The sequence below is a fragment of the Ptychodera flava genome, chromosome 2 (genome assembly GCF_041260155.1).
Source record: "Ptychodera flava strain L36383 chromosome 2, AS_Pfla_20210202, whole genome shotgun sequence".
NCBI classification, from domain to species: domain Eukaryota; kingdom Metazoa; phylum Hemichordata; class Enteropneusta; family Ptychoderidae; genus Ptychodera; species Ptychodera flava.
The window spans coordinates 24,666,562-24,685,586 of NC_091929.1; the positions used below are offsets into that span (position 1 = coordinate 24,666,562).

General features: G+C 37.3%; 1 protein-coding gene across 2 annotated transcripts in view; it reads left to right on the forward strand.

Moving 5' to 3' along the window:
* The window catches only part of LOC139117574 (uncharacterized), a 41,278-nt gene extending 25,913 nt beyond the window's left edge, over positions 1-15,365 (forward strand). The window contains exons 25-37 of one of the 2 annotated variants that reach the window (XM_070680821.1): positions 56-322; positions 2,194-2,316; positions 2,870-2,950; positions 5,059-5,184; positions 5,999-6,085; positions 7,238-7,405; positions 8,180-8,287; positions 8,848-8,973; positions 9,621-9,695; positions 10,624-10,749; positions 11,170-11,265; positions 11,822-13,567; positions 13,598-15,365. In XM_070680821.1, the coding sequence (XP_070536922.1) occupies positions 56-322; positions 2,194-2,316; positions 2,870-2,950; positions 5,059-5,184; positions 5,999-6,085; positions 7,238-7,405; positions 8,180-8,287; positions 8,848-8,973; positions 9,621-9,695; positions 10,624-10,749; positions 11,170-11,265; positions 11,822-13,567; positions 13,598-15,169 (4,701 nt within the window). In that variant the 3' untranslated portion in view covers positions 15,170-15,365. Of the gene's footprint in view, positions 1-55; positions 323-2,193; positions 2,317-2,869; positions 2,951-5,058; positions 5,185-5,998; positions 6,086-7,237; positions 7,406-8,179; positions 8,288-8,847; positions 8,974-9,620; positions 9,696-10,623; positions 10,750-11,169; positions 11,266-11,821 lie in introns of both variants that reach the window. The other variant, XM_070680811.1, reaches the window with a different exon arrangement.
* Positions 15,366-19,025: the final 3,660 nt, after the last annotated feature.

The window sequence follows — 19,025 nt, forward strand, 5'->3', positions numbered from 1 at the left end:
AGTTATTGTTTATTTGAAGAATATTTCAGTTTATCTTGCATTTTATGTTTCACAGACATATGAAATGCACAAGTCTTTTCCCCATCATCATGTGATACGGACAATCTGCAAGGAGAGTATTTTGCAGGCTATAACCCAGTACTGCAAGGTGTACAGCCTGGATTTCAAACCAGAGACTAAGAAGAAACAGAGAGAGGTTGTGAAACCGAACACACCGTCTTCCAGAAATGTCAGGCAACCAGTCAAGCCACCTGAACAACATGAAATGGAATCCTCTGAGATGGTCAAAAAGAAATATGAGGATAAAGTTGTTGCCATATTTGTAAGTTGCTTTTCTTTTTGCAAGACTGAATAAGACTTGGTTCATGCTGAGCGACAGCGCAATAGTTCTTTTACCGATTCCATGATGCAGTGCGCGCCAGGGTATACAAAGCGTACGTTACGCATAGAACTTTTTAACCGTAGGGTACACGCAGGGTACGTTACTCATAGAACTCTATGGTAGATTACACCCTGACCTATATGTTCGTCGCTGATGGTTAGAAAATACACGGGGCATTATTTGGTATTGCAAATTTGTGTCATTCTTCTATAACAATCCGTTGTACAAAACAAATCAGCATGTTTTCGCTGTTTTGAGCTTATATACGGTGTTTGATAAAGTCACTGCAATGCATTGTGGGATAACCGGGAAAAGGTCTATTAACCCTTTGAACCCGTCTTGGACGAAAATGTCTTCATGATATCATAGGTCACCAGGGGGTCAGGGTGCAATGGGTTAAACACTCTCGTAGTGGGGGTATGCTTGTTTTATTTATTTATTTATTTATTTATTTATTTATTTATTGTGACTGGAATTTTTGGATGAGAACTGATTAATACCATAAGTCCGGGGTTCCTCAGCTGTTCCAATGTCACTCTTTGCAAATGATGGAACTGTTCTCTCATGAATATGCAAAAACAAATATTTGTCTGCAAATTTTGATACCACTCTGCTAAATTGGCACCATTAAAAATAGTGGTTCAACAACCAAGCTAAGTTGTTACATTAATATGCAAAGATAAATATTTGTCCGCGAATTTTGATACCGCTCTGCTAAATTGCCACGATTAAAAAAGTTAAGTTCAATAACCCAGCTAAGTTGTTGCAATTTTTCTGACCGAGACCCCTCCAGAAGCCATGCTATAGAGTTCATGAAGCACTCACACATACATACTCACTACTATACATCATACATGACTGTTAAGCTGTAGAGATGTGGAAGGTTTACCTGTATGCTGTCTTCTAATCATGAAATTTTAATAAATTTGTGTGTAGTTCTGATGAGTCTTCTGAAGTTATATGTTCCAAAGTGACAGAAATGTCACTGTGGCTAGCAAGGCCATGATTAGAATGTACAAAATAGTGTGATCCAACTGCCTACTAAAGCAATGAAAATAGGCAAAAAAGATAAAAAAATATATCATAAGGTTTGTTTTAAGGGCCAGTGTCATGAACCCCAGTGCAATATAACCCTTTTCCTGCCAAGTCCATATTTCACCACCAGGTCAAGATGGTTAAAATTAATGAAACACAACATAATACTGTACATTTGAAGGTTGTTGAAAACATAATACTGTAAAGTTGATTTTTTTTGGACAAAAGATGCTATAACATACCAAGCCAAGTGGGTGAAAATATGTCACTTTTTGACTCAATACCACTTTTTACTGACTTGGCTGATGGGGAAGTCATACAGTTATTACTGTCTGGCAGGAAAAGGGTTAAAGGGACAAAATCGGCCATTTTTCATGAATATTGTTTGATACGAGATACTTCTTATATTGTTTGACATGTTGAAAGATAATGAATGAATGGGTGACCATGCATATATTTGACCCCGGTTTTTAATGGTCATGACCATTAATTCATTTTCGAGCTAGTTTCATTTAATTTGTCTAAAACCGGGGTCGAATATGTGCATGGTCACCCATTTACTCTGTATCTTTCAACATGTCAAACAATATAAGAAGTATCTCATAATAAACAAAATTCATGAAAAATGGGCGACTTTGTCCTTTTAAGTAACAGACTACAGTTGCGATAAACACAGTGTTACTTGGTCTTTAATGTTCATTGTGAGCAAAACAGCTATATCTAATATTTTTACAATAGTGAAGAGATTGCTCTAAAATGGTTGATTTGTCTTTCAGAAAAACACTATGCCAAAGCTGAAACAGTCTAGGAGGAGAACATTTGACAAAATCCTTGAGCTTTTGGACATCATTGCACGTCTTGCACAGCCAGATTTGAGACAGGGAGGGTACACCAGAGCGGTAAGTACCTGTAGTTGACCTTAACCTTTGAACTTTGTTCAGGGTTGAGCTTTTGGGGTCACAGGGGTCAAAGTTATCAGGGTTAAAGAATGTTATCTGAAGCTATGGAATGACAAATGTGCCTTGTCAGAATTCTTGTTTATAAAAGTTGAGGAACAGCGAGCAGAAATGCTTGTATCATTCACCAACATTGTATGCTTTGTATAGGGCAGAGTCTATTACTGTCCTTCACATAATGATAAATGTCATTTTAAGTTAGAAGGTGCCTCAGCCTGAGAGACAGATATTCTGACTCAGAATTTTACCAAAGTTTGATGATCTACTGCTTGTGTGGATTCATTTGAATTTTGTTAAGTAGAACTTTTCATTACCTTGCTTTTGTGAAAATCATCAAAGGTGTAGTGGCCATTTTAAATTTCAACTGTCAGCAACCTCTTTACTTGTACGTATATTTGCATGGTGACCCCAAAATTTTAGTCCGTAGGGCCCTGCCTGGCACAGAGGTTGCAGTACAAAATGAACTTGAGCTTGGAATATTTTGTTGTACTTACAGGCTTATGTAGAAAGCAACTTGAAAAAAGGAGTGCTTAATGGAAAATGTCACTTATGTAATGTACCGCATATGAAGAAACAGGTATGTTAAGTTTATAAATACTGGATACCATCTGTCAATAACCCTCTGACTCCCAAAGTCAATTTTTGTTGCCTTCGTAAAAATATTCCAGACTTTTTTCAACTTGCTAGTTTGCAATCTACATTAACTTGCCAAAATTGCAATCTATATCCACTGGTGAATTTGCAGTCTAAATTAATTTGCTAATTTGTCATCTAAATTAACTTGCTAATTTGCAGGCTACATTACCTTGCTAATTTGCAATCTACATTGACTTGCTAATTAGTAGGCTACATTAACTTGCTAATTTCTTATAAAACACCCTGTGACCTATTGCTATCCTGTGACTACATGTCAGTCACAATATACCCATGATTAAAATTTTTTAGCTCACATTTGGTTTTACCAATGTGAGTTTATCGTATAGGCTGAAGTCGATGGCGTCTGTATGTATGTGTGTATGTATGGATGTATGTATGTATGTACGTACAGTATGTCCGTCAACATCAAAAACATGCAAACCGCTGCACGTTTCAGCGTGGTATTTGGTGTGTGGATGCATCCTGGGCTATAGATGGGATTTTGTTCAAATGAAGTCTGCATTGCCAAAATTATGCAAATGAGCTTACAAAATGTGAAAATGGTTAAGAATTAATAACTCAAGAACCGCTTTTTTGATTGCTTTGAAAATTTGTGTGCAAGTACCTTAGGTGAACCTTATACAGTTTTATGAATATTGTGCAGATATCCTTAATTTTGTATTTTTGCTGAATTTTTTTGTGATTTTTCTCATTTTCAGTAAAAATTCTTCTACTCTGAAAGCGCCAGCCCAATCGCTCTCAAATTTGGGTTGTCTCTTTGCAAGGGTGTTACTCTTCTAATTTCTTGAAATTATGACAAAATTGGGAAAATTACTATTTTTGTGCAATTTTGTCATTTTTGGTCAAAAAATCTTAGACAGCATTTCCTTTTTAAAACCACTGGACAGACAGCTTTCATATCTGGTACACAGACGTACAGAGATGACAATAGTTAGATATGTGGAAATTGTCCTGAAATATAAAAAATTGTATTTTTAAGACAATATTGTCATTTTTGGTCAAAAACTTTATCTCAAAATTACTTGTTTGATAGCTTTGTAATTTGGTATAAAGTCCCTTGTTTGATAGCTTTGTAATTTGGTATAAAGTCCCGAAAGATGTTATTAGATAAATTTTCTGCTCAAAGTGTTGGGAAACCCCAAAATTTGTATATTTTAGGTACTTTTCTCAGTTTGTGACCTTAAATGACCTACACCAACCCAGGATATGTTGTGAGACAATTTGAAGGCTGTGAACATAATTTTGTCATATTTGGTACCAATTTGTAGGAAAATTGGATCCAGAAAACAAAGCTGAGGTGATTTTTTTCATTTTGGCCCAATTTTTGCAACTTTTCTATGTAAGACATACAAGAACTGATGAGAAATTTGGATCCAGGATAATTCCAGATGTTGTAATCACCGCCCACAGTGGAAGGCATTTCACTATCTGTAACTAACTTAAGTGCTGTTTACATTAGAATGATAACACTCATGGCATTAATTAAAAATCTCCAAGGTTGTAAATGTACTTCCTGTCATTTGGTCTTATGTAATACCAAGGGGTGGAACATTTGATATTCAGGAGGGGGTAGGGTCTAGAAGATCGATGATGCAGCATTACTTTTTTTATAAGATCCCTTGTGCATTTTTGCCCACTCCCACCTTTTCTTTTTTATCAAGCCTTCTCTGTTTTTTTGTGGTTGACATTTGCTTATGTATTTAGGATCTGCTTCTCCCATTGCTATAGAAGTTGATATGCATGTTCCTAAAGATGACCTCCAGTACCTAAGTTGGAGACCTTATTTGCTTTTGTCATTCTTGTTTTTCTGGTTTAAATATTTCTTGAATGGACCAATTCAAGCCGAATGTGAGCACATAGTGTCCTTGACGGTATTTTTAGAATTTTTTGTATGAATTGTATAACTAGTCAGGTGAAGATGTGATGACATAGTAAACTTCAAAACTTCTTTTTAAATATTAATATGTATATTCGTGTTTTGCTATTCTCACCTCGGTCAATCAATTTGCTTTTGTCTTGAAATGTCAGCGAGTAATTCAGCAACATTTAAAAGACAGAGAGCATGTGCTTAGAAGACAGATGTCCGATATCATCGTGTCCGTGAAAAATGCTGTGAAACAAAGAGATGTTGAGAAGATATCACTGTTATTGAAGGTACAGTATAACGTCTATAGATTGTTTTGCGGTGTAGATAAAATGTAATGTTCACAGTTATAGATCATTATGTTGGTGAAAGTACAGTGTAATGTCCACAGTTATAGATCATTATGTTGGTGTAGATAAATGTCCACAATTATAGATCATTATGTTGGTGAAAGTACAGTGTAATGTTCACAGTTATAGATCATTATGTTGGTGTAGATAAATGTCCACAATTATAGATCATTATGTTGGTGAAAGTACAGTGTAATGTCCACAGTTATAGATCATTATGTTGGTGTAGATAAATGTCCACAATTATAGATCATTATGTTGGTGAAAGTACAGTGTAATGTTCACAGTTATAGATCATCATTTTGGTGAAGGTACAGTGTAATTTTTATAGTTGTAGATTGTTATGCTGGTGAAGGTACATATGTAACATTTATAGTCAGTTGTAGATCGTTATATTTTCAATTTAAGTGTGACGGAAATGAGTTCACCAACATGTATATTATCTGTGCTACCATATAAGTGATTTTCATCAAGGGCAATACCTAGGTAAATTTTACACAGCTATGTTAATTGGTTCCTCTATGTTATATCAATTTATCTTCCTTGGATTATAGTCTCACTGAGGAAAGGTTTAGTAAAAATTTTAAATCTTTCACTTTCGAGGTGCATTCTACCTTAATATGGTTTGTTAAAGTGAAAATGTGTCCTTAGATGTGATTTTGCTGAATATGTCAATGGACCCTAGCCATCAAATTTCAATGTGGTTCCATTTTTCCATGGCAACCTCTCTCTTTTATATCACCTTTGTAAACAGAAATATGAGGACAAGCTGAAGTTGAAGGCCAATGCAGAGGTGTATTGGTTATGTGCAGTATGCGAAGTATTCTGTGATAGTGCCCAGGTAGGTGTCAAGTTGCCTGTTCCCCGATTCATCAATATATTATCAAAATACAGGTCTCTTAGCTTGGCTATGAACAATTCCATGTTCATCTCACATGTTTTCTTCTAAAGTACACACAGAATGTGTTGATAAGCCAGACATTAAAGTTGCAGACTCATTTAATCATTGGTTAGAAAAACAAAAGTCTCAAACATGAAAGTCTCTCTGGTCTTAGGAAAGACAGCATTCAATTGCCTTTCTTCTGTTCACTTGAAAGAAGTCATAAAATGGCACCCTGTGTTGTGGCAATAGTGATCCGTCTCTGCCGAGACTATAACCCCTTGGTATGTTTTTCCTACAAATTAGGAATATGGCTTTCTATATAATTTTATGTAATTTTGTAATTTAATTTTGGATGCTCTTAATAGATGTGTATTAGATATACACTAATTGCATCCTGAGATTTTGTCTAACCATGTAAGATTGTGTGATGTAAATGGACACATTTTATACCCATCATTGGACCCTTTGTAGATGTGACATAAATCATACATTTTTGCCTTTTTTGCGAAAGCCCTGAGCCCCGTGTGATTCTTGCCGGATTTCTTTGTCAATGCAAATAGCATTACCGTAAATGATATGTGCAGTACTTATTGCCATACTTACGAACATTCATATTGGCTGAGGCTGTGCAGAAATATGCTGCCACTTGTGTCAAGCAAGGCAGTGTAATGCTCTATGAATTCTATCAAGGCACATCTTGGCTTTGCTATTTAGTCAGTTTTACACGACAAAGAAACCGTAAAAACTCCTACAGATCATGTAACATAAATATTCATAAACTCACTATCATTGAATACATAATATATTTTCTACTAATCATATTACTGCTTCTGACACAAAACCTGCTCAGTATTCAACTATGCCAATTATGCTCAGTGGGTATCATCGTCATAAATATTTTGAAATAATGGCAAAACAAATTCCTATTTGCTCCAAACAATCTCGTATTGTTATCAGGTAGTAGGCATGAATTACGCTAATGCAAGTAATAATTAAACTTCAGGGTTGAAGTTATGCGCTGAGATTTCGGATGATTTTTCAGATCGGGTGAAAGTGACTGAAATGTCAAATATCCCAATCACAATGATATTCATACATGCCCATTTACAGAATTACCACAATCATCTGCAAGACAAGGCCCACATTTTGCGTGTAGGTTCAATGCAGGTATTGGTTGCGTCATTGAAGTATCTAGAGACTATGTTAAAGAGAAATGCCAGGAAGTTACCATCACCTCCAAAGACAGCCACTCCATCATCTACTTCAGGCCAAGTTCAGGTACTTGTTTAAAGATTATCTGGTTTATGTATTGTGTGTTTCTACAAACCAGTTATAGATTACCTTTCTGTCAGTATAGTTTCCTAGTAGTATGGGCTGATACCAATTTTATGAAATTCAATTTCTAGAGGCTAGTATGTTTGCCTTTAAATTAAAGAAAAATCATACTTTTCTTTGTTTGAGTATTATTGCAAAATAATTTTGTTCAGTGAATTATGAAGCCATAAAGTAGCAATTGGGTAAATTAGTTTCAGGCCAACTTAAGGTAATATGCGCCTCAAAAGTGAAAAACTTAAACTTTTGCTCAAATATTCCTCAATGCAACTGTTAGCTATTCTCTTACAAATCAAGAATAAAAGCAAGGGGTCACTGTGCAAAGTTTGGTACTACCTAACATAATGGCATTTGAAATTCAAAATGGCTACCATTCCTGTGTTAACTCTATGGGGAAAATAAAATTTTTGAATTTTGAAAACTCGATGGGAGAATTTTTCTCTTTTTAAGGAAGTTTACAATTGGCCTCCACAAATTGTAGATCAGAAAAGAATGATCCAAGTTTGAGAATCTGAATATCTTTCCCTGAATCGCATTCTACCTTAATAGGCAGACTTATGTCTGTAACCTTGCATTTAGCATTTCCAATGAATCATGCAATTGCAAATATAATCATGATTTTCTTAAAAGTATATGAAAAATGTAAGTGTATACATCTGTTGGCAACCAAACTTCTCTTGTACCGTACTGTAAGGTTTACATAGTGCTTTCTTTCTGCAGGAGTTGCCATATTTAACGCTGAAAGCAAGAATACAGAAAACATTCATGTATAACTTTGGTGAAAGATACTGCCTTGTTTGCTGTGAAAGAGTGCCAGGGAAAAAATTTGTAAGTAAAGAAACGGTGACATTCCTAAGATTTAGCATGCCAGTAAACTTTCTGTTATCCAGCACCCAAAGGATTGACTGAAAAGATAGAAAAAGTCAGTGTGTGTTTCATTTTTACAACTATGCACAATTTGCTATTTCAAGAGACTTGATTTCGTTGCAGACCAAATAACATCCCAACATGCTGTCACACTTTCCACAAAAAGTTTTAGGTTATATTCAACTCTTCTGACACAACATTTCCTTTGGCCTTTCCTATCTGTAAACCAAACAAAGGGAATTATTCTTAAAAGGGCAGGGTTTTTCTGTGCTTTATCCTAAACAAATTGAAGAACTGGACACAATTTTCAAAAGAGAACAAAACAGAGTCAGTGGTTAAGGACTGCTGTCTTAATGCTGTTCTTCCTATTCACATGATGAAGGAAAAGAACATTTTTAATGCATCTCAAGTTGATATGGTAAAACGACTGCTGTATGTTAAACATGGAGAAAAATTCATGCAAGTGTGTTTGCCTTTGGTCCGTCTTTCCTTCTGCAATGTCCATCAATTCTATTCTGCAGGAAGGACACACGTCTCTCAACATTCATAAGGAAATGCTGCACACATTTTCAAGGTTGGTTGAAATGTGCGACGTCATCGAAGGATTTTCCCAATCATCCACAAGGACCAGATCACAAAAAGCTGCTGTAAGTACTCCTTTCTTCATCAGTTCAATTCTTGTCACCATCATGTGATCTATGCTGGCATTGAACACATGATGTAAACCCTCCTGTGCATAAATTCACAATATGTCACAAATGGAGATTATGTTTAACCCTTTCACCCCCAGTTCCGTGTATACAAGTCCAACTTTACCATAGAAAACAATGGATTTGGGACAAACCATGGTGGTGAAAGGGTTAAGAGGTCTTTAAAAGGCTCCATGATGGGATCTTTTGAACTCTTCATTAACTCTAAAATAATGGCCGCTTTGCTGTCTGCCTGGTCTCTCTCTCTCTCTCTCTCTCTCTCTCTCTCTCTCTCTCTCTACCCCCCTCTCTCCCTCTCTCTCTCTCTCTCTCTCTCTCTCCATTGATTTCAGAATATCATTCACCCCTGCTTCGTCTGAAGTAATGTGAAAACTTGACATGTCATTTTCTAAGTGACATTTCCTTTACCCTGTCAACATTGCTTTGTATCGATCTGACCAGGGGAGTGGTCATATGGTGAAGACAAGTGTCATTGATATGATGTCAAATTGCGATATCTTTGTTTCTGAAATATATTGTGTTTGTTCACCAGTTCATTACATGTGCTGTATGTAACCGTTATTCATTGAAATTGCTTTCAACAGGATGATATTGCAACCACTTTGTGCAACAAGAAGACTGAAAAAGAAAGTTGTGCCATTTGTCAAGCAGAAGATGAGGTATGTTTAGATAATCAGTTGCATGTATCCCCATTGTAGTATCATATAAGGGTGCTATGTTCTATTGCTATACACCTGATACAACAGATTAAAAGCTACCAAATTAGATCAGTGTGTATAATTCCATTCAAGTCTGTGGCTAATTGGAATCACAGCTTTATCTTTAAACCCTATGAGTGCTCTGATTTTTTCCCATCAAAATTTTAGTACAACATTTTACCTATTTTTATTAATGTTTCTGTAATTTTTTTACTTAAAGTACATCATATTTCATTAGTTACCGTTTTTTTTTCAAAATTTTTGGCAAAAGTCAGAAAAAATGGCCAGAGTATATTTTACAACAGCGACCAAAATTTACTTTGGCACTGAAACGGTTAATATTGTACTACTTGTATCATAAACAGACATTTTGGTATTTTTTCAATCTTTGTACTACCTTGCATGCTGGAGTTGATCAAATTCCATGAAATTTTTTGGCAGTCAGTACAGTCAGTATTTATTCTAACACTGTAACATGAAACACTGTGAAGAAGCTTCTCAAATACTGGAATTAAGGCCATGGCCAAGCGTATTTGCTAATGCAAATGAGGTTATGACTGCAAAATTACACAAATTTTTATCTGGTGGTCTTGGGTATATTGACAGATAGACAGACAGACAGATACACATACAAACACAGAGAGTAAAAATCAGAATATGAGAAGCTTATCATATATTGTTTGATCTTCCATAGGAAATTAGTGTGTTGCTCTTGAAATAATACCATAAAAGGTGCTGTAGTTTATCAAATTTGTAGTTACAAAAGTTGAAGAAGGGAGCTTATGCATTCAAAAATACTCAAAATTTCAAAACTGGTCACAGTTGCAGTTTTCTGATATTACACTTGCACTTTTCTGCGAATTCATAGACATTTATGATTTGGTTTCAGAAATGCGACAAAGGTCATCTTTCCAGTGTCATGCACCACAGAATTCAATATGGCTGCCAAACTGTTGTCATGGTGATGGAGGCTGTCAGATATGGAGACATGAAGAGAGTCAGTGATTGGTTACAGGTGAATATTTGTCAATACAATTTTACGATAATGTACGTCCTCCCAGTCCATAATGAGCTAAAACAAATTTTGCATGAGATAATGCATGAGGCCTATATGTGCCTGGAGGGGGTACATAGTTGCTTTATTTTATAGTTTTGGCTATGCCAGTGATTTTGTAGAGGTAGAGAACATCTGGGGCCACAATACCGGATAATTGGAAATATTATTAGTATAATCTTGGGAGATGACGTCACAAAATTCATCAGTATTATGATTCCTTATGTCTCTGAAAAGGGATTTCTCTGTCATTAGAATATTGCAGCGAAGCAGTTCTTCATAAACATTGTGTAATACTTAGTCAAGGATAACAGCCAGTGATGTTACAGCTTTTAACTGTTCATCTTACAGACTTGTTTATATATTTATTTGTTCTCTCAGAAACAAAGGGAATGTATGAAGGAGATCACATCAGATGCACAAGACGTGAAGGAATGGATATGCAAGATTTGTAATACAGATCTCAACTCAAAGAAGGTAAGTATCCAAAGTCCATAAGATCTGCTCTGTAAAACAATAAAACAAGAAGCTATCAATGCAAGAGACTCAGATAGTTTCCGTAATGTTTCAATTAAGTGATGTGTAATTTAAATACATTACTGTGAATTGGATAGTGTAGTGGCATTTTGATCTTGTATTGCACATAACATTCAAAGTAAGAGTTGAGAAAAGATGAAATGAAAATCGTTGAAAATATTTATTTGATATCGTTCAGGACATTATGTAAACTCTGAAAACTAACTTTCTCCCTGTGCCTGGTGGCCATATCTTTAATCCTTTCTTGTGATTCTCATTTATCTCAGTTTATTGTGTGAATCTCAATTTGTGATGCCAAATATTGCATTAACTTTAGCTGCAAAGCATGGGGTCAAAGGTCACCAACCGATAAGGGTTCAACAGTTAAAAATCATTTCTGCCTCACAGTTGCAATGTTAAATTCCTGCATACTGTATCAATAAGTCACAGAACTGATCAAGTCCTGCATATAAGATACAGGCTTGCTTCATATGATTATGATTTGTCTTCTTTCCAGGCATATGAAGATCATGTGATCACTCCATCCCATGTTTCCAGCATGGTCTGCATGAACGCCATTATTAAGTCTGTTGACAGTTTCTACAAATCAGAGGATGCTCAGAGATGGAAATCAGAACAAGAAAGTGATGCAGTCATTGGTAGTGAGGCCAAAGCGAAGGATTTCACTCCACGACCCAAAAATTCAACACCAGGTAACAATAAAGACAAGAGAAGGACTGCAGAACACAGTGGAGACAGCAATGTCCCTCCTGTTAGTGGAAACAAAGATGAGGAAATCAGTGTAACCAAGGAAACAGATGCAGTTGCCGTAGAAGTGATGGATCGTGAGGCACACTCTGATGTTGGTGATATGCATGAGAAACATTGCACAGATGACAGTGAAAATGATGATGATGATAAAGGTGATGTTGAAGATGATGGTTATGATGTTGTTGATGAAGACTTTTCAGAGGAAGAAGGTGATAATGAGACTCAGGAGGATGTTGAGGAGAGCAATCTTGAGAATGATGATAAAGATGAAGATAATGATGAGGATGCAAAATCAGAAATCCAAAGAAGTGAAGAAGATGGTGAAGAACGAGAACAAAGTGAAAATATTGATGCGACAGTTGAATCTGCAGGAGAAAACAGTGCTTCAGATGTTGAGGATGGTGAGAAAGATGGAGACGAAGTCACTGGAGAGGACATGGAAATGGGAAGTGATGTAGATGAAGAAGCCATGTTACTGGACAGTGATGGAGATAATCAGGAGGCCGAATTGGAAGAAGGAGGAGAAGAAAATGAGGAACAAGGACGTGACTTACAGGAAGAAGTTGTTTCCATGGAGGACAATGAGGATGTTGAGGAGGAAGTCGATGATGAGGCAGAGGAGGTGGAAGATGGAGGTGATGAGGAAGAACAGAGCGAGGAAGAGGTTGATTTAAACGATAATGCTGATGTTGATGTTGATAATGAGGATGATGACCGGGAGATAGTAACTCAGGAAAATGAAGAAACTGAAACTGAGGCACAAGAAATGGAGTCTGATGCTGAAGAAGGGGAGGAGGAGGAGGAAGAGGAGGAGGAGGAGGAGGCAGGGGAACAGGAAGAGGATGACAGGGAAGAGGTAGAAGATGGTGATGATGATGACGGGTTTGAGGTAGAAGATTACAGTGATTGTGATGATGAAGATGTTGATAACATAGATGATAACCAGGATGAGGATCAGAATGAAGAAGTTACAGATGATGTTGAGGGTGAGAGTGAGCATGCTGAATTAGTTGATGATGAGGTTGAACTTGAGGGAGATAACGAAGAGGAGGAGGAAGAAGAGGAAATAGAGGAGGGGGAACAGGAGGAAGAAGAGGAAGTAGAAGCTGAGGAAGAGGACCAGGAAGTAGAGAAGCTAGAGGATGAGGAGGAAGAAGAGGTAGAGGAAGAAGGGGAACAGTATGTAGAGGTAGAGGAGGAAGAGGATGAGGAGGCAGAAGAAGAGGAGGAAGAAGAAGAAGAGGTAGAAGAAGAGGAGGAAGTAGAAGCTGAGGAAGGGGAACAGGAAGTAGAGGAAGAAGAGGAGGAGGAAGAAGAGGTAGAGGAAGATGGGGAACAATATATAGTGGTTGAGGAGGAAGACGATGAAGAGGCAGCAGAAGAAGAGGAGGTAGAGGAAGAAGAGGAAGCAGAGGATGAGGAGCAAGGGGAATTAGAGGACCTGGAGGATGGAAAAGGGGTAGAGGAGGAACATGATATAGAGGAAAAAGAGGTGGAAGAAGAGGGTGTAGAGGAAGAAAAGGAGGAAGAAGAGGGTGTAGAGGAAGAAAAGGAGGAGCAGGAGGAGGTAAAAGAAGAGGAGGGGGAACAGGAGATAGAGGACGAAGAGGGGGAACAGGAGGCAGAGGAAGAAGCGGTAGAAGAAGACGAGCAAGAGGAGGAGATAGAGGAAGAGGAGGGGGAACAGGAGGCAGAGGATGAAGAGGGGGAACAGGAGGCAGAGGAAGAAGAGGTAGTAGAAGAGCAGCAGCAGGAGGAGATTGAGGAAGAGGACGGGGAACAGGAGGTAGAGGATGAGGAGGGGGAACAGGAGGCAGAGGAAGAAGAGGTAGCAGAAGAGGACCAGGAGGAGGAGATAGAGGAAGAGGACGGGGAACAGGAGGTAGAGGATGAGGAGGGGGAACAGGAGGCAGAGGAAGAAGAGGTAGCAGAAGAGGACCAGGAGGAGGAGATAGAGGAAGAGGAGGGGGAACAGGAGGTAGAGGAAGAGGAGGTAGCTGAAGAAGAGGAAGTAGAAGCAGAGATGGAAGAAGAGGAGGAAGAGATACAAAGTGTGGGGAGTGAACAACATCCTGTTGACAATATCTCAATGGAGGATATTGGTTGCGAAAATTCAGAGGATGTTGAAAGAGATGAGAGTGTTTTATCAGAAGGTGAAGACAGAAGTCATGCAGAACATTTTCAGACTGAGAAAGAAGGTAAAGTTTATGTAAGAGATGCACAGGTACCAGCAGCAGTTGAAGAAACCAAAATACAGTCTGATGGCAATGAGTGTAAAAGTGATGAGACAGGCAGTGATGATCAAAAGGACAATGTCAAAAGAGAGGACAGTGTGAACAAGATTCTAGAATCATCAGAAAGTTGTGCATCAGGCAATGAGGATGAATCCTTAGTAGCAAAGGAGCCTCTTTGTACATCTGATGAAGTTAAACTGAGGGACAGTAGTGAAATCCAAGGAACTGAAACAGCAAGCAAAGGAACTGTAGAAAATATCATGAAGCAGACAAGGAAATCTGGTAAGGATGATGAGGTAGCGAGGGAAAGCCATGATACTGTTACACATGTTAGAGATGCTGATGAGACATTAATGACGGACAGCAATGATGATGGTACCAACAGAGACATAGATACTGATGAAGGAGATGTTGTCATGGTAGCAGATAGAGCATCTCAGGAAATTGAAGACGACTTAAAGATAGAAAGTAGTGATGGAGGCAAGAGGAGTGGCATATCTGATGCAGAACAATCAGATAAAAGGACCCCTGTAGAAAAAGACGTAGCTTCAGAATCTGACTGTGAGCAGCAAGTGGATGTTTCTATGACAACAAATTCAGATGAGGTTGCTGAGACTGATCCCATGCCTGATGATCATGAACCTGAGGATATTGTAAATGTAGATTTCGAGACTGCAGAAGAGTATCTAGGAGAGCTTCCATTTGATGAGAGCATGCTGGTAACATTAGATGAAATTGGTGATGATGATCTTCATGATGATGATGATGAAGCCAACATGAGTGATGATGAAGAGAGAACAGCTTTTGATGCAATGATGGAAAGCTTCATAGTGACCGATGAAGTTGGAGATGATAATTAAGAGGAAGACTGCGATTTGAAAATGTTTTTTCTTAGAGAATTAAGGACTAAGTAAGCAATGGCGTTAAAATTACAAACTCTTTTCTGACATTTATCCTTGAAGCCTATTGTGTGAGTAAATAAGAAACTTGCAGCAATGGATGTACATAATAATGGTCCATTATCTAGCCAAGCTTGCAGGCTCCATGTGCCCAAAATACCATCTGGCATCAAGCTCTTGGTTTGAAATTTGAGTAGAAACTGTAAATATTTTATGACTCCAAACACGATGCTCTTTTTTACACATCGGGTCATAGCAGTTCAGTGTCTGGTTGTAAATTAACCTTTGCTTAATTTTGAGTAATCAATACTAGAATTACTTTAGATGAATTTACAATCTACTGCTAGTTTTGATTTGCTTTGAAATTCATCTGTGAGTGTATTTACCATTTTCACCCAAATTTTAAATATCTGTCAGTGTGTTGGCTCGCATTGCCTAATATGACCAGCTAGACTCCAGACAAACATGAAATATTGTGAAACATCTCTAAAACCAATTACTAGCCATTTGCTGTTTTTGTTAGTACTGTATTTTTCTGTATGAAAAAAACAAATTTTACATGACTGCCAAAAATCTCAAAATTTTTATCAGAAAATACATATTACATCTATATCTAAGACATACAATTTTGTATATACAACAGTGCACATATCATGTTAGTACAAACATGTTGTACACATGCACACATTAACCCTTTGAGTGCTGAAGTCAATTTCTGCTACCTTTATATAACATATTGCAATATTTTTTTTAAGATTTTGCCAAAATTGAGATGTAAAACTGCTGCCAATGAAATGTGATGTCCACTTGGTCCAAATTATCAAAGCAAATTACAGAAAAACTCATGAAAATTTGTAAATTGTTGCACAGAAATTTTGATAGGAAAAATTGTAGCACTCAAGGGTTAATACCACTACATGAGTACCTGGTACATACCTACATATGTACCATACATGCATATATAAATACATACATCCATGTATTACAGACACTGAGATGAACACATGTTAAAAAGTGATGTTCTACAGGCTCTCAATTAAAAAAACAACAAATTTTGAGATGTGTATCTTCAGATAGCTGTAATGTGGTTGTCATAGTAATTTGCGAAATCCTAGATTTCAACTATTGCTGTTTGTAGCCACTCTCAAAGTACTGTGGTATTTTGTAGTGAGGTACCAAGACGAATCTGAAGTACTGATTTTGTTCTCTGTTTTCAGGAAACTCATAAGAGACATTTTTGTGTTTTAGTGTTTGAATTTAGAATGAAATATTCAGAGCTTTATAATTGCTCCATCAACTCTGACCCTACCGACAACAGAAAGCAGTATGGAATGTTGATTCTCCAACAAAATCTTGTCTGTACCAATCATAATTCTGTAGGGTTTTTAGTCCCCACGGACACCGTCCGGGGGGACTTATAGGTTTGGTCGTGTCCGTGCGTGTGTGCGTGCGTGCGTGCGTGCGTGCGTCCGTGCGTGCGTGCGTCCGTCCGTCCGTTCACGCAGATATCTCAGAGATGCCCGAAGCGATTTCATTCAAACTTGGTACAAGGATTACTTCATATGTCATACAGATGCATGTCGATTTGTTTTGTGATACGATCCAATATGGCTGCCAGGCGGCCATTTTATTACGATTTTTTTCATGTACAGAGCCATAATTCAGGCATGTTTCAAATGATTTTATTCAAAGTTGGTACAAGGACATTGACCAATGTCATAGATATGCACGTCAATTCTTTTTGTGATACGATCCAATATGGCCGCCGTGCGGCCATTTTGTTACGATTTTTTCATGTACAGAGCCATAACTCAGGCATATCTCAACCGATTATATTCAAACTTGGTACAAGGACATTGACCTATGTCATACATATGCACATCAATTTGTTTTGTGATACGATCTCATATGGCCGCCAGGCGGCCATTTTATTACGATTTTTCATGTACAGAGCCATAACTCAGGCATGTTTCTACAGATTTTATTCAAAGTTGGTACAAGGACATTGACCAATGTCATAGCTATGCACATCAATTTTTTTGTGATACGATCCAATATGGCCGCCGTGCGGCCATTTTGTTACAATTTTTTCATGTACAGAGCCATAACTCAGGCATATCTCAACCAATTTTATTCAAAGTTGGTACAAGGACATCAACCTATGTCATACACATGCACATTGACTTGTTTTGTGATACGATCCAATATGGCCGCCGTGTGGCCATTTTATTACGTTTTTTCATGTCCAGAACCATAACTCAGACATGTATCAAGCAAATTTATTCAAAGTTGGTACAAGGAGATTGCCCAATGTCATACATATGCATGTTAATTTGTTTTGTGATACGATCCAATATGGCTGCTGTGCGGCCATTTTGTTATGATTTTTTCATGTACAAAGCCATAACTCAGGCATATTTCAACCAATTTTAATCAAAGTTGGTACAAGGACATTGACCTACCGTATATCATACATATGCACATTGATTTGTTTTGTGATTCGATCCATTATGGCCACCATGTGGCCATTTTATTACAATTTTTTCATGTCCTGAACTACAACTCAGACATGTATCAAGCGAATTTATTCAAAAGTATTTTATCACAGACCTAATGAAGAGGACTCTATCCTCTCTGAGGACCTGTCATCAAAGCACCCATTAACAAGTGGGGACTGTGTCATCAACGATGACTTGTTGACTATATGCTGGAATAATAAGACCAGTTGACTCACATAGCTCATCATGGTTCATATAAGCCTACGTTGTCGTGTTAGGTCGTAGACCTATACACTACTGTATCATTTAATGAGAAATGAGTGATTAAATAGAAAAATAGAGGATTGACTTCTTTCAGCTGTTTACCAATAAAAAGATGTAGCTGTGTTGAGATTTGATCAATGTTTTCATTGTCATCTGTTTACCGTCTATCAATTCAGAAATGTCAACCGTAGATTGGAGAATCACGTCAGATACAACTTGATTGTCAATTGTTGAATTTAAAATTAGTTTTATTTCCAGTGTATTCAGAACTTTATGTCAACCTGTAATAAAATCTATTTTTTTCGAAGACATCCTGGTAGTGAGAGCCTGTATGATTTTGTCAGCTGCTCATTGCAGTCAGCAAGAAGTTTACAAAACTTATGTATAATTTGTATGAATTTCCCGAGATAAAAATACCATCATATCATGTATGTCAACAGAAGTTTCTCAACATGTGCTTGATGAAAAAATTAATTCAAACAAGTGGTTGGTAATCAAACCAAAACTGAAAGGATGAGTTATTGGCAGAAGCATGTGCCGCTGGGAATGATATCTGAACTCTAAAACAACAATTTGTAGATGTCAGAATGAACCTAAACCATGCAATGTTGTATGATACACTAGTTAATGACCCCTTTATCCTGTCACTTTTATCAATCCTCCCTCTCCAATGCGATTTCAATGCAGCCTGTGGAAGAGTTGCCCAAGTTTATGAATTTTTACATTGGCTGTTAGACTTGCGCCAAGTCTGTGAGCACATAAATATAAAAAATAGCGTCAATGACACTGTAGCTCCCATCCTGGACTATTTAGTGTTTGTTCTCTGGTCAGATATTTGAACATGTGTGAATGGGATAAAGTGCATGAAGTGAAAATACTTAAATGTAATGTACTGGAGACATTGAAATATGTTTAATGTATTTATTCAGAATATAAAATGGAAAAAATACAGAATTAGATATATCGAATACTGTGATACAACCATTAACTCAACAAGTCATTTACAATGACATAGTCCCCACTTGTAATAGGAGTATTAGTCTTGATGGGGCAGG